Genomic DNA, 15,377 nt, shown 5'->3' on the forward strand with positions numbered 1-15,377 from the left:
CCCATATTTTAAATTCAAATTGAAAAACTAAAGAAAACACAGATCCTGGTGAGTGTGTGCCTTGTATCTGTGATAACATCATCTTCGTACTAACCGAGAATGGATAGCATGGCGAAGCACTCTTGCATCCCAGCATCATTTTTGATCTGACAAGTGTATTTTCCAGCACTGGCTGGTTCCACTCTTGAAAATTGTAAGGTTGCAATGTTTTCTGAATAAGAAATCCATACGTTGTCACTTTCTCTAACGACTTCCCCCTTATCTTTGAACCACACCACTGAAATGGGCTCAGCGCCTTCAATGATAGTCTGCAGCTGAACTTCTTCACCAACGACAGTAGAAATGTCACTGAGCTTCTTCACAAAGCTTGGTGGTGCTGATGAAGAAAGAGGAAAGCCTGGGTTTTAAAATGTGTGGGACTGACAGCATTTTGCTCAAATCATGAATGCCAAGAATCAAACTAGTAATAATGTATCATTTCCATTTAAGAGGCATTTTTGGTCGATGCGAGCAGGGACACATTAAAGTTTATATTCAGTAGGAAAGTTGAATATCTCATCTACTCCAGCTTCCTTAATCCAATCAAAACCTAATGACAACATTATCTAAAAGGATATTTAGTAGGATTTAGAAACGGGATGCAGACTCAACAGAAAAGGACTTGGAAAGGAAACAAAGGGAAAGTGGAATAGGCTGTTAGTGATAAGACTGAGCTAGGGTGAAGGGGGCAACAGACTATTACAATTAGAAGGGAAGTAGTGAGCAGAAGAGAATGCAGTCCATCTAACCTTTGAGAGTGATGGAACCAACGCAAGTGTCACTCCCCACATCGTTTGTGGCTTTACACTGATATTCCCCAATGTCTGCAGCATCAACATTCAGGATGTGGATACTGGTAAGGAAGTTCTCAGACATTATCTTGTACTTCTTGCCGCTCCTAAGTTCTCTCTTGTCTTTATGCCAAGAAACATGAAATGGGGGTGTGCCCTGAAGCTCACATTCAAGGTGAACATCAGCTCCTTTCAGTGTCTCGACAGGATGAGGCTTTTTGCGGAAAATGGGTGGTTCTAAAATTGGAAAAAAGGAAGATACGGATGTATTATGTAAGTATATAGTTAAAAGTAAGAATCAGTCTTCCACTCCATCGGAGATAGAGTGAAGAAAACACTTTCAATTCTTTACTGTGTCCTTTCCCAATTTTAAAACATCGTTGGAGAGTCAAACAGGGAGTTAAGAAGACAATTAAAGAGGAGGCTAATGTGAAAAATACACAGGTGGGGAGAACTCTGACCTTTAACTTTTAAGGACGTGCTGCTGCTGGCACTGCCGGCTGCATTGTGGGCCTCACAGGTGTAGTCTCCACTGTCTTCAACACTGAGATTGTGCATTTCCAGCACAGCCACGGAGTCAACGAATGACATTCTGAATTTACTGCTCTCTTGAATTTCAGTCTCGTCCTTGTACCATAAAACTTTGATTTCTGGAGACCCGCCGATTTTGCATTCATACCTTGTAAATTCATCCTGTTTCACAATTCTTGAAGGTTCTAGCTTCTTAATGAACCTGGGTGGTTCTGTGGACACAAAAGGAAACACAAAGGGTAAGGGATGGAAAAGATGCATATAATTCAAGATGAGGTGGAAAAAATAATCTTTGCTAGAGAGGTCTTTAGCTCTGGAAAACAAATTTATGCAGTTCAAGGAAGAAGAGTTAAATGAAACCTAAATAGAAAATTTCTAAAATAAAATACGCTTGTTTTTGTAAGCATCCACATCAAGTATTATTACTAAAGGAAGGAGAAAAAGACGTTACTCTCTAATGTGCCGTCCTCTCCCAGCAAAAGAGTCCCTTCTCTAGTGCCAAGATCAGAGATAATAGCATGTATCTGTCAGTGGAAGCCCTCTGAGGTCCACGGGGAATGAGAGTTTCGTTACTGTCCTGTATGTGAACCAGTGGAGAACTATTTCCTAAGGCTGCAATGCTATCAGTTACATAGCATGAAGAGCCAGAATGGCAAAATGGGTCAGATATCCTAATATTTTTAAAATGCCATTTTCCTCTTATAGGTGTTAAATGGATATTTCTTCAACCTTCATAATTTTCCTCTGAAGTGTGCAAGAGTAATGCTTTCCTCATTAACTGAAGCAAAAAATTCAGGCATAGGGAAGTGAAAATGATTAGCTATATGTCATAGAGCAAATGGGCTGCTAAATCTAATTATATTTTAATTTCAAGATATTTATAAACCACCACCACCATAAAAACCCTTAAAAATACTCTAATGGACTCGACTAGCAGTCCATTGAGTAAACTATTTAATTGCTAACACTAGCAGCTATAAACATGTGGCAGAAACACATGACTGCCTTCCATAATAGCAGATACTGATCTACCTACTCCTCAGCAGCTGACCTCCACTATTATTTAAGTGGGGCTCGTGGAGGAAAGTAAGTTGAACTTATCATTCTCATCTGAATTCTCCTTGAAGGGCTTGATAGTTTGGAGTTTTGCTATGCCTTAGACGGACAAAATCCATTCATTTACTAAGTACTGTGGAAAACAAGTCATTTGCAATAACTTCGCTTTTTTCTCCTATGATAATGCCTTTCAAACTAGGATTTTCTCGCAATTTTGTAGAGTTTTGGTTGTCTCTCTCTAGTCTCTATTTTTAATCTCTTAAAATGGACTTTTGGTCCATGTTTTCCTAGTTTAAAAAAAATTTTTTTAAAGTAATAAAAAAATACTTGTCTCCATTTGGAAGGTCCTTGATCCACTTGATCCATTTTAATCACTAGACCCTGGTCCTAAACGTAGCCCTCTCTCAAGCACACCCACCCTCCTATATTTTAAGATACTGAAAATGTAAAAGAGATCTTGCTCCTTCACTCTAACAAGTACCTTGTACACCCAGCTGAGCAGAACAAGAGTCTTTTCCAGCGACGTTGCTTGCATAGCAGGTGTACTGCCCGGCATCGCCTTTGCCTACTTTGAGAACTGTCAGAGTGGCAGTATTTTCTACCAAAGTCATCTTGTAGTTGCCTCCAGGGCGTATCTCTCGGTTATCTTTGGCCCAAGTGATTTTGATTGGTGCAGTCCCAGTTACATGACATTTAAAAGTACCACTTTCTCCAAGAGCAAGATCTACTGATACAGGTTTTAGATCAAAGAAAGGAGGCACTTCATGCTCTGAAAAGAATGAAGACCAACATGGTGATTTTGATTTCCATGCTCTCATATACACAGCAGAAACTAAATGGCGCCAGCCTTTTGGTGGCCTGGAGCAGTGAAGCTGCTTTACAGTGAAGAGGGTAATGTGAGTTACTCACCTGAGAGAATGAGCTTGGCACTGGATGAAGCAGTCCCAAGAGGATTAGAAGCAGAGCAATTATACTGCCCTACGTGGCTCTGGTCAGTTTGTAAAATCTGAAGAGTTGCTACATTATGAACAAAAGATGTCTGCAAATTAGCATCATCTTTCAAAAGAACCCCATCCTTGTACCAAGACACTTGAAGAGGTTCTGAGCCATTGATGCGGCATTCAAATGCAACTGGGAAGCCTAGAGTCTCATGAACGTCTTTCAGTTTTCTTGCAAAGGAAGGTGGAAGTTTGCGCTCTGTAAAGAAGTTACAGATAATCCTTATTTACAAGTGAGAAAGCATCCACAACATATTTCAATCCATGAAAGTTTTGATGTTTTTAAGAAAATGAATCTGTCCACACACACTAGGTTAAACAACACCATCATCACCTTTGATAACAAGCACAGCTGAAGAAGCGACTGCCCCCACACTGTTCTCTGCCTTGCACGAATACTCTCCCACATCACTGTGATCCACTTTGTTGATTACTAAGGAAGCAATGTTATTTTTGAATTGCATTTTATATGCAGGAGCTGATCGTAGCTTTGTGTGTTCTTTATACCAAGAAATTCTAATTTCTGGAGTTCCATCCACTTTACACCGTAAAGTTGCAGGTTCTCCAATGGCTGCTTCCACATGTTCCAGAGGTTCGATGAAGTATGGTGGTTCTATGGTACAAAGGATGGTAATCAATCAGTCAGTCATGCCATGTAAAAGAGGATGTTTGAAGTGAAAGAGCAATACAAAAAGGTAGCTGTCAACACACCTAAGACAGACACCAGAGCTTCACAGATATCTTGACCGGCCTCATTTTCTATCAGACAGCTGTACTGTGCATAATCCTCTATTGTGCTCTCAAGAATTTCCAGTATGGTAGATTTTTCTGTCATAGTAATACTGCATCTCTCAGATTGTGAAAGAAGATACTCGTCCTTTATCCAGCTCACTGAGATTGGAGGTGTGCCAGTGTATGTGGCCTCGAGAACTATGGGGCTTCCTGTCTCAACACTGAAATCAGCCAGTCTTTTCACAAAGGTGGCTGGTTCTATAGGGAGAAAACATGAGGGTAAAATTCATGTCTTCTAATGAAGACTTAGGAGAAATTTTCAAAGATGCACATATTGGGGGAAAGAGCAAACCTTTCACAAAAAGATGTGTGGTACAGGAAGCACTGCCAGCATCATTAGTAACGAGGCAAGAATAGTCTCCACTTTGCAATGGCTGCACCTCAAACAACTCCAGTTCTGTGACAAAATCTTCCAGGGAGATGTTGCATGACTCCCCAGGCACCAGTTCCCTGCTGCCTTTAAACCACTTGACCTTGAAAGGAGGGGTGCCTCTGATGACACTGGTGAACGTGAGGCTCATTCCAGGCAAAACTTCCACAGAATCGGGGGTTTGTTCAAAAGATGGTGGTTCTAGATATTTCAAGGTGGAAGGGGAGATTAAGAGAAGAAAGAAATCCAAGTGAGAAGTGCTTTTGCTCCTTAAAAAAAAGGGAGCTAAGACTAAACATGAAGACAAAATAAAGAAACTCCAGGGAACGCAGACATCACATCCACATGAAAGAGGTGTTAGAGAAGCAGCAGCTTTTTCCCTGCACACTGACCTTGCACAGTCAGGACTGCTGAGCACTCGTCGGAACCAGCTACGTTGGCAGCCACACACGTGTATATGCCTGTGTCGGAGGGCTCCAACAAGCTCAGATTCAAAGTACAGACGTTTTCCGAAAAGCTGGACTGACATTTGGGCCCACTAACAATCTCATTTCCGTCCTGAAACCAGCCAACTGAAATTGGGGCCGAACCAGAGACTCGGCACTCCAAAACAATTGAGGCCCCCAGGATGGCATTCACGTCTTTCAGCTTGCGGATGAAGGAAGGAGGCACAATCCGATCTATGTGGGGAAGGGTAGTTTTGCGTTTAAAGAGAAGTTTTATTCTGTGCCCCTCTACCCCGTGGAAATATTGTAAATGCACAAAAATCTCATTCTACTCACCAGAAACATGGACAGATACAGTGCAGTTACTTTTGCCAACACTGTTTTTCACTTCAAAGCTATATAACCCTTTGTCACTCATTTCTGCAGAGGGGATTTTGAGGGAAGCTACTTTATTGATGAATGTAATGTGATGTTTGCTGTCTGCAGACAATTCTCTTCCATCTTTGAACCACTTGGCTGAGAGTTCGGGTGTTCCAGTCACTACACATTCTAATGCAAAAGGATTTCCAGTAGTGACAGTCATGGGTTCTGGCTTCTCTATGATTCTGGCTGGTTCTAAAAGAAGAAGTATTTTGCATTGAAAACAAAGTCACCTTTCAAACTCAAGAGTACAATCACTGTATTACTCGATAAGAGGAATATTTGAGGAAAATGATCATGGATCAATTAACTTGATATTTTTTCTCTGGCTGTGCTTTGCTACTAACCTAGTACAGTCAAGACTGCAGAGCATTCTCTCATTCCAGCATCGTTTTTGATTTGGCATATATATTTTCCAGAATTCGATGCTTCTGGACTCCCCAGCTGGAGGGTTGCAATGTTATCAATGAATGAAATCCTGGTGTTCTCACTTTCTCTGATGACTTCACCTTTATCTTTCAGCCAGACAACAGAAATTGGCTGGAAGCCCTCCACTATGGCCCGTAACTCAACAGCATCCCCAATAAGTGTTGAGGTGTCACTCAGCTTTTTCACGAATCGTGGAGGTTCTGATGAAAGAAATTTGTGATTAGAGGAAAAAATGTGAGAGTCATGGCCACACAAGTTATTAGTTAGGCAAGAACAGATAGAAGTAAGGGGCATATATTTTTGTGCCCATGTATACAAACCTTTGAACTTGACAGAGCAAGAACACGTGTCACTTCCCACCTCGTTAGTAGCTTTGCAGTGATATTCCCCGACATCGGAGGCTTCAAGGTTAAGGATATGAAGACTTGTATCAAAATTTTTCGAAGTGATTTTAAATTTCTTGCTGCTTCTAACTTGCTTTCGATCTTTAACCCATACTACTTCAAATGGGGGAGTTCCCGAAATTTCACATTGTAGAATCACATCAGAACCTTTAAGAGCTCCTACTGGAGAAGGCTTCTGGGTGAAAATAGGAGGTGCTACCAGAAAAAAGAAGATAAACAATGAGAACACTTGCTTACTATAAAGGAAGAAAAAATTAAATCTGGAACCTTGAAGACTGACTGGTGTGATCATATGACAATACATGCTGACACAAGAAATGACAATTCATTAAAACTTGTTGAAGAATTGCAACAAAATAACCTTAATTATCCTTTTATTTTGGAGCTCATAACTTTGCTAAGAGCCCAAATCAGAGGAGAATAAAGAAATGAAGAAGCTTAGTGTGTCTAACCTTTCACTGTCAACGCTGTGCTGCAGCTGGCGTCACCAACACCATTATGAGCCTCACAAATGTAGTCCCCGCTGTCCTCAGCACTAGCTTCATTGATGGTAAGCAATGCCACAGAATTAATGAATGACATGTTGTATTTCCAACTTTCATGAAGTTCACTGTCATTTCGGAACCACGAAACTTTGATTTCTGGGGAACCACTTATTTTACATTCCAGTTGAATGGATTCCCCCTGCTTTGCAACTTTTGAAGCTTCTAATTTCTTAACAAACTTTGGAGGTTCTAGTAAACCAAACAAAACAGTCAGTGAGGGATATTTATTATACATGTTAAAAGAGCTTGTTTTTGTAGCTGAAGATCCCATAAATTTATATTTAAACTGGTTTGTTATTAAGAATATACTTTCTGAGGATTTTGCAGTAAAATAAGTTATCTTTTAAGTTAAATAATCTCATAACATTTTAAATAATTTAGTTGATACTTTTTTCAGTTTGACTATGTAAGTTAAAACATAAAAGTTAATGTATTATAGATGTATTTGATCAACATTTAGTAATGATAAATCAGAATGCCATATAACAAGAAAGCATTAAAAAATGGACTAGACAGTTAAAACGACATTTAACAAATTTCAATTAAACAATACTTTTTGATAAGATTACACTTAGAGATACACTAATGTGAAGAACAATATAAAGAGAAAACACAACTTTGATTAATGTTACCTCCAACACTAATACACAAATTCTAACATGTCCAGTTAGTTTATCTCAAACACTTAAAAACCAAAGAAACATTTATAAGACAATTATGCAAACATGGTAAGGAACAAATATTGTGAAAAGCCATGGAATGATACCTTTTACACTGAGCTGAGCTGAGCACATGTCTTTGCCAACATCGTTGGTTGCTTGGCAAGTATATTGACCAGAGTCTCCTTTGCCTACTTTAAGAATTCTCAAATGAGGAGTGTTTCCCACACATGTGATTGTATAGTTTCCTCCAGGACGGATCTCCTTGTTATCTTTTGACCAAGTGATTCGCATTGGTTGAGCACCAGTAACATGACACTCAAAATCAGCACTTTCTCCAGCAATAACATCTATAGATACAGGCTTGATGTCAAAGAAGGGAGATTTCTTGGGTTCTGGAAGATGAGAAGAAAGGCAATGTGTGTGTTTTTTTTTGTTGTTGTTGTTTTTTTTTGTTTTTTTTTTTTTTGCCATTGGTCATTTCTACTTTGACAATGAAATATGAAGTCACAGTTTGCAAAGAAAAAGTGTGACATGTGAACAAACCTCTTGCTGTGAGTCTAGCACTAGAAGATGCTGTTCCGAGTGGGTTGGAAGCTGAGCAAGAGTACTGGCCAGAGTGACTCAAGTCAGTTTGCAAAATTTTTAAAGTTGCCACATTATCTACAAACGATGTCTGTAGATTTTCATCATCTCTTAAAAGTACTCCATCTCTATACCAGCACACTTGGATGGGTGCAGAGCCATTTAATCGACAAGTGAGTGTAACAGGTAACCCCACAGTTTGTTCAATGTCCTTTAATTGTCTTGCAAAGGAAGGTGGAAGTTGGCGCTCTGTAGGGAGACACGTAATACTTAAGGCGTTAGGAGATGAAATGAGAACTTCACCATAAAGATACAAGAGTTAAGGAAAAAAGGAATTTCTTAATTTGTAAAATATCGTCACCTTGAATTCTGAACACAGTCTTAGAAGAAGCAGTTCCTATACTATTTTCTGCTTTGCATGTGTACTCTCCGCTGTCATTGAGGTTCACCTTATTAAAAACAAGCGTGGCCACATTGTTTGTAAAGTAGGTCCTGTATTCAGGAGTTGGCCGTAATTTGGTGTCTCCTTTGTACCAAGACACTGTAATTTCTGGTGTCCCAGCAACTTGGCATTGTAAAGAAACCGAATCTCCAACTGATGCCTCCAGAGGTTCCAGTTCCGTAACAAAATAAGGCGGTTCTAAGGAAGAAAGGCTCACAATCAGCAACTGGAATTAATGAATATCAAAGAAACTATGCTACATGTTAGAAGAATGCAAATGATTTAAAAGACAATAAGACAACACACCTAATGTAGATACCAGAGCTCCACAAACATCCCTTCCTGCCTCATTTTCAATCTCGCAGGAATACTGTCCTGCATCTCTTTTTGTGCTATTCAGAATTTCCAGGATACAAGTTTTCTCTGTTGTGACTATGTTACATTTTTCAGAGGTAGTTATGTTAAAACCATCCTTTTTCCAAGTGACAGAAATTGGAAGTGTTCCAGTGTAGGTGCTCTCCAGAATTATGGACTTCCCTGGTTCTACAGAATGATCACTTAATCTCTTCACAAATGCAGCTGGTTCTAGTAAGTGACAAAGCACAGCAGTTAAACACAATAAAAACACAAAGATGTCAGTATACAGAAAATAGAAAAAGCAAATCCACTTGAGCAAACCTTTTACAAAGAGACGGGTAGTGCAAGATGCTTGGCCAGCGTTGTTAGAAACCACACAGGTGTATTCCCCACTGTGAGATATGTCAACATTAAATAATTCCAGTTCTGCCACAGTGTCTTCAAAATAGATGTTGCACTGGTCTCCTTTCACTAGTTCTCTGGCACCTCTGAACCAGCCGACTTTGAATGGAGGGGTTCCTCTAATAACACTTGTGAAGGTTACATTTTTCCCTGGTAGTACTTCCAAAGGTTCAGGTTCTTTCACAAAAGAGGGTGGTTCTATGTAGACATGGAGAACAATTGAAAGATCCTGTAAGCTTCAAATGGAGTTGCAATTTTGAATAAAACTTTAGAGCACTTTTGAATGTTTGTCAACACAGATGTGCACCTGAAGAGGAATTTGTATGAAATTCCTTACAAGTTGGACTGTCTACTGACCTTGTACAGTTAGCACTGCGCGACATTCATCAGACCCAGCGACATTAGCAGCCACACATGTGTAATGGCCCATATCTGATGAATCCAGAGAATTCAACTGCAATGTGCAGACATTATCTGAAAATGTGGTCTGGTACTTTGCTCCACTGACAATCTTAGTTTTTTCATGAAACCAGGCAACTGAGATAGGTGATGATCCAGCTACTTTGCATTCCAAGATGCAAGAGGCACCTAACACCCCACCAGTATTTTTCAGTCTTCGTGTGAAAGAGGGAGGAACTGTTCGGTCTGTGTGAGGAAAGGTAAGAGACTCATCATGATTTGAAAGAATAGAAGAGACTTGAAAGAAGGAAACTTGTAAAAGGAATTTGCATAAGCAACCAGAGAAAAATAGCAGAACTAACCTGAAACATCAACTACAGCTGTGCAGCTGCTTTTCCCAACATTATTTTGAACCTGGAAAGTGTATGTGCCTGCATCTTGCCTTTCAACTGAGAGAATCTTTAAGGAAGAGATTTTGTTGTAGAAGCTAAATTTGTGTTTTTGGCTGCTGGTCAACAGCTTTCCATCCTTGTACCATTCAACAGAGAGTTCTGGAGTGCCAGCCACCTTGCACTCCAGAGTGCACGTTTCTCCTACAGTCACTGTCATCGGTCCTGCCTTCTCAACAATGACTGCGGGCTCTGAAATAAAACATGATATCCATTTGTCAAAGTCTGGGATCTTTACTGTGTCTCTACTATCACATTCACTAAGATTGTTTCTCCCAATGAGATGGTTACGTTAGGGTGCTCGCTCTCTCGACTTTAAAGTGTGATTCCATAATTACATGCAGTCATAGAATGATAGCTATTTTTTGTTTTAATATTTTTTTCTTTTTAGTTTTCTTTTTTCTTTATTTTTTACTTTTCCCACCACTCTTGCTGTCATCTTATAGCAATTATTCTTAAGAAATATATGTTCATGCACGACTCATCTCAAATCGATTTAAACAATGTGCATTAGATAGTATATATTGATTTCCACTTGACCCTCTGTAGATCAAAGGCTACACGTTATTGTGAATTACTTGGTATTTTTGCTCTACTTTAAGGTGTTAAAGACAATTCTTTGAAAGATGTTATTCAAACAATTGTTTAATTGTCATTTAATTTTATGTGCAAGCTTTGCTATCAAATGCCAACCTTTGGAGTTCTTGTTAGTTTTAACAATTACTCTTGTAGCACATGCTGGGCTCTGTATTCTTTCATGCTTAATCAAAGAGAGTCATGATTACATCTGCTAATTGATTAAGACAGGTAGTTATTAAACAATAAAACAGATGTTTACTTTTGTTAGAATCACAGAAACAGAAAAGAGTGTTTGAAAGATCGACTATGTCTTTCCTCTAGACCTTTCAAATAGATGAGGATAAATATAGTTCTAGAAGAAATTCAGAAAAAGAGTCTGCCAGTAACTCTTAGTAATTCATTCCAGCATTTGGCACCAGTTTCTATCGTGGGTTATTGTACCAACCTAAGACGGTCAGTGTGGCCATGTTCTCCCTCATTCCACCATCATTCTTGATTTGGCAGATATACTTTCCAGCATTAGCTGGCTCTGCTTTCGCAAACTGCAGAGTTGCAACATTTTCCACAAATGTAATCCTGATGTTTTCACTTTCTCTAATCACTTCTTCCTTCTCTTTAAGCCACTGGACAAAAATAGGCTGGGCGCCTTCTATGGATGCTTGTAATTCAGCAGGCTCTCCAGCTACCACGGTGAGGCTGTTCAGTTTGGAGACAAATCTTGGTGGTTCTGGACAGGAAAAGATGGATGGAGATTTTTGAAAAGATTGTCCAGATCATGTGAGAGTGAAAAAAATGGGATTTTGCACATTTATGACATTTCTGCCATGTGAATGCACTATATTTACCTTTCAGTTTTACAGTACAAACGCAAGTATCACTTCCCACTTCATTCTGTGCTTTGCAGTGGTATTCACCGATGTCTGAAGTGTCCACATTGAGAATGTGAATACTTGTGTGGAAGTTTTTGGATGCAATTTTGTATTTCTTGCTGCTTCTGAGTTGCCGCTTGTCTTTGTACCACACCACCTCAAACGGTGGTGTTCCCGAAAGTTCACATTCAAGACTGACTTCAGCATTTTTAAGGGTTTCTACTACTGGAGGGAAGCTGCTAAAAACAGGTGGCTCTGTAAAAAACAAGAATTTCTCATGAATTGGGCTACTGAATTTCACAGAATGAAAGTTTTTTATTTGTCTTTAAATTGGAAGAAAAGGTTAGGATATTCTAATGGGTAAGTAGAGTCCAGCACTATCACTCCATGGGATAACAGCCTCAGAAGTCATTCACCTTCACAAGATAACCAGCTAGATGGGCAGAGAACCCAGATAGATCCTAGATGTCGTTACTGAAAAGTTCAACATTCTGTCTACTCCCCCTTACTGATGCATCTTAGGCTACAAAGATTGATACAAAAATTGTAAATAAGCAAGTATAGCAATAAATAGGATTTGCACGAAGTATGGAATTCTAATTTCAAGGATGATTTTTTTTGTATATGTTCTGTAACAGACACCTGGAAGTCATCACAACATCTGTGATCTAAGTCTTCCATTTCAGCAAATGATTACTGCAATAACTGTCTTGCCACAAGACAAACTTGGCCTTTGTGACAAAAAAAAAAGCACAGGAAAATTGCAGCAAAAAAATATGGGTACTGTTTGTACCAAGGTATAGTCATATAATTTTTAAAAGATAGGAAGTGATTCTTGAGAGAGAAGGAAAAAATATGATTGTCCTGTTTTAAACATAAGTTTAAAACCTGTATTGCTCTCACTTTGCATAGATATAGTAAATAGTGCTTGTTGTTAATGATATAGATTATAGTGAGAATGATATATCTGTAAGTTGATTGAAGGCAAAGACTAATTTTAAAATGCCTACTTCGTTTTCTTGTGTGCAGTTTTGAAACATCACGTTTGATGTTTGGCAAATGTGTTGAGGTAATCAGAATTATGACACTGGAATAACAGAAAAATATTTCATGATGACTAGTTACATGTAAGCAAAATTCAAGAAGGAAAAACATCTAAAAAGGGAAATAATACTAGCTCAGAAAAATATTCTATGATCTCAAATGGAAACTAAAATGATAGTAAATGAATAAAGAGCTATAATACCCAGGGGAGAAGACGGTTTTCATTTAATGAGAAACATAAGAACAAGATGTCTACCTTTTACTGTAACCTTGGTACTGCAGCTTGTGCTGCCAGCAGGATTCTGAGCCTCACAAATGAAATCTCCACTGTCCTCAGTACTGAGATTGTTCATCTGTAGGACGGCCACTGAGTCAATGAAAGTCATTCTGTACTTATCACTGGCTGGAAGTTCATGTTCATTTCGGAACCATACAACTCTGATTTCTGGGGATCCAGCTATCTTGCATTCAAGTCGTGAAGAGTCACCTGCTTTCACAATTTTGGATGCTTCTAATTTCTTTACAAACTTTGGTGGTTCTAAAGAGTCAGGAAAGAGGAGAGTATGAGGGAACAGAAATAAATAACAACAGTTAAATTAGCTAATACATAGGGAAGAGAAAAACATGAGCAAATACTGTCTACTATGTTAGAAAGAATACTGTTTTCTTGATTGTTTAGAGACATTGTAACTGAATACAGAGAACCATAGACACAGTCAGACAGAAACATAAAAGCAATCAAACTTGCACACCTGTCACAAGTAACATTGTAGTACAAGAGTCGCTACCAACATCATTGGTAACGTGACAAGTATACTGTCCAGTCTTAGAAGCATCCACTGAGTAGAGATTTAAGAAGCTAGTCGACCCTTCCAAGCCAATGAAACATTTAGGACCTGAGACAAGTTCCACATCATCCTTAAACCATTTTATTTTAAATGGTGGTGTTCCTTTTAGTACTGCCTTGAATTCCACTGTAGAATCAGGTATGGCTTGTTGTCGCTCAGGTTTCACTAGGAAGCTTGGTGGTTCTATAGATTTTGAGAGAGATATATTTAATTAAGTTGCTTGCAGTTGAATTATTGTGACAGTTTTATGGACATTTAAGAAAACACTCTTGAAAAGAGGCAATGGCTAAATATTTCTTGAACACAACGAATATGTGTCTAAAGAACCAGAATCATAGAGATTTTAGCTCTAAAGGATACAAAGGTAAGAGTGATACATTTAAGAACCATTCACAAAGAAGAACCAAGAAGAGGTAAAGAAATTCTAACCTTTCACAGTTAAGATGCCACTGCATGCATCATCTCCTGCTACATTTGACACTTTGCATGTGTAATTTGCAGTATCTTCTAATTCCAGATTGTTAACTTCCAGAGACACAGATCTCTCATGGCATACAAGTCTGTATTTTGCACTTGTGGATATTTCTTTTCCATCCTTAAACCACTGAGCACTAATGGGAAGTGAACCAGAAACCTTGCACTCCATATGAATAGAAGAGCCCAGAACTTTATCCATTTTGGTTAATTTTTTGGTGAATGATGGAGGAATATTTTGATCTGTCCAATGCAAACAGCAAAACACATCCATTAATTTCTTGTTATTTGTTTACAAAGGACATACTATAAATAAGGGAAGTTGACTGGGGTAAAGATACAAACCTAGCACTCTTAGGTAGGCATCACAGCTACTGCTTCCAAAGTCATTTTCCACCTTGAAAGTATACTGACCACTGTCCTGTGTCATTACTGACTGAATCCTAAAACTGGCCACGTTGTTTTCAAAACTCATTGAAAAGTATCTACTGGGAACTATTTGTTTCCCATCTTTAAGCCATTTCACTTTGAGTTCTGGTGTTCCAGCCACAACACATTCCAAAGTCACGGGATCTTTCTCCGTAACATCAACTGATTTAGCTTTCTCTATGATTTGAGCTGGTTCTGTAGTAGAAATGAAAATGTGGATGAGTTACATTGATAACTCCATTAGAAATAATGTCTGCTCATGAAACTGTCTCTGTAGACTATCTCTGAAAGAGAATAGCTTACAAACCTTGTACTAAAAGGAAAGCATAACACCTCTCAACTCCTGACTCATTCTTGGCTTGACACGTATATCTCCCACTGTGTCCATTATCCACACTTCTGATTTGAAGTGTGGCCACACTGTCCACAAATGAAATATAGATGTTATCATCTTCATCAAGAATCTCATCATCCTTTAGCCAGGTTATAGAAATAGGAGGAGAACCTGCCACGATACTCTGAAAGGTGGCAGAAGTTTTCAAAACAGTAGTGGTATTTTCTATCTTCTTAATAAACGATGGTGGTTCTGTGGTTAAATAAAAGAGTGTGAAAAGAAGAGACGTATTGTAACTCCTACCCATAATCATAAGATTAAAAAGCCTTACAGAATTTTTATTTGGTAGGCTCCTTCTTGTAAAACTGACCTTTCAGGGCAACTCTAGCACTGCAAGAGCAGCTGCCACCTTCATTGGATACAATGCACTGGTATTCCCCAGTGTCTGAAGGGTCACACTTGGTTATATGGAGGTTAAACACAGACACTCTGTCGGTCAATGTGTATTTTTTGCTGCTTCGAATTTCCTTGTTATTCTTCAGCCAAGTGACTTCAAACGGAGGTGTTCCTGTAACTTCACATTCCAGCTCCACGTCACTATCTTTTACTACCTCCACAGGCTTCAGCTCTCTGATAAAGGTGGGGGGTTCTGAAGATTCAAAAGGAAGACAGTAGCTTACTTAAGG

General features: G+C 38.9%; 1 protein-coding gene across 4 annotated transcripts in view; it reads right to left on the minus strand.

Annotated features, from left to right (window-relative positions):
- Positions 1-15,377, minus strand: part of TTN (titin) — a 272,326-nt gene that overhangs the window by 179,321 nt on the left and 77,628 nt on the right. The window contains exons 62-89 of one of the 4 annotated variants that reach the window (XM_025405602.1): positions 15,062-15,340; positions 14,665-14,943; positions 14,274-14,552; positions 13,884-14,171; positions 13,359-13,637; positions 12,863-13,144; positions 11,539-11,817; positions 11,139-11,420; positions 10,028-10,306; positions 9,624-9,911; positions 9,186-9,464; positions 8,814-9,092; positions 8,427-8,705; positions 8,027-8,314; positions 7,588-7,875; positions 6,729-7,010; positions 6,193-6,471; positions 5,791-6,072; positions 5,360-5,638; positions 4,970-5,257; positions 4,500-4,778; positions 4,127-4,405; positions 3,750-4,028; positions 3,327-3,614; positions 2,899-3,186; positions 1,292-1,573; positions 789-1,067; positions 95-376 (exon numbers count right to left, since the gene is read on the minus strand). The exons of the other annotated variants lie outside the window; for them this stretch is intronic. Coding sequence (XP_025261387.1) covers positions 95-376; positions 789-1,067; positions 1,292-1,573; positions 2,899-3,186; positions 3,327-3,614; positions 3,750-4,028; positions 4,127-4,405; positions 4,500-4,778; positions 4,970-5,257; positions 5,360-5,638; positions 5,791-6,072; positions 6,193-6,471; positions 6,729-7,010; positions 7,588-7,875; positions 8,027-8,314; positions 8,427-8,705; positions 8,814-9,092; positions 9,186-9,464; positions 9,624-9,911; positions 10,028-10,306; positions 11,139-11,420; positions 11,539-11,817; positions 12,863-13,144; positions 13,359-13,637; positions 13,884-14,171; positions 14,274-14,552; positions 14,665-14,943; positions 15,062-15,340 — 7,893 coding nt within the window. The remainder of the gene's footprint in view (positions 1-94; positions 377-788; positions 1,068-1,291; positions 1,574-2,898; positions 3,187-3,326; positions 3,615-3,749; positions 4,029-4,126; positions 4,406-4,499; positions 4,779-4,969; positions 5,258-5,359; positions 5,639-5,790; positions 6,073-6,192; positions 6,472-6,728; positions 7,011-7,587; positions 7,876-8,026; positions 8,315-8,426; positions 8,706-8,813; positions 9,093-9,185; positions 9,465-9,623; positions 9,912-10,027; positions 10,307-11,138; positions 11,421-11,538; positions 11,818-12,862; positions 13,145-13,358; positions 13,638-13,883; positions 14,172-14,273; positions 14,553-14,664; positions 14,944-15,061; positions 15,341-15,377) is intronic. 4 annotated transcript variants of the gene reach the window in all.

Source organism: Theropithecus gelada, chromosome 12, assembly GCF_003255815.1.
Source record: "Theropithecus gelada isolate Dixy chromosome 12, Tgel_1.0, whole genome shotgun sequence".
NCBI classification, from domain to species: Eukaryota; Metazoa; Chordata; class Mammalia; order Primates; family Cercopithecidae; genus Theropithecus; species Theropithecus gelada.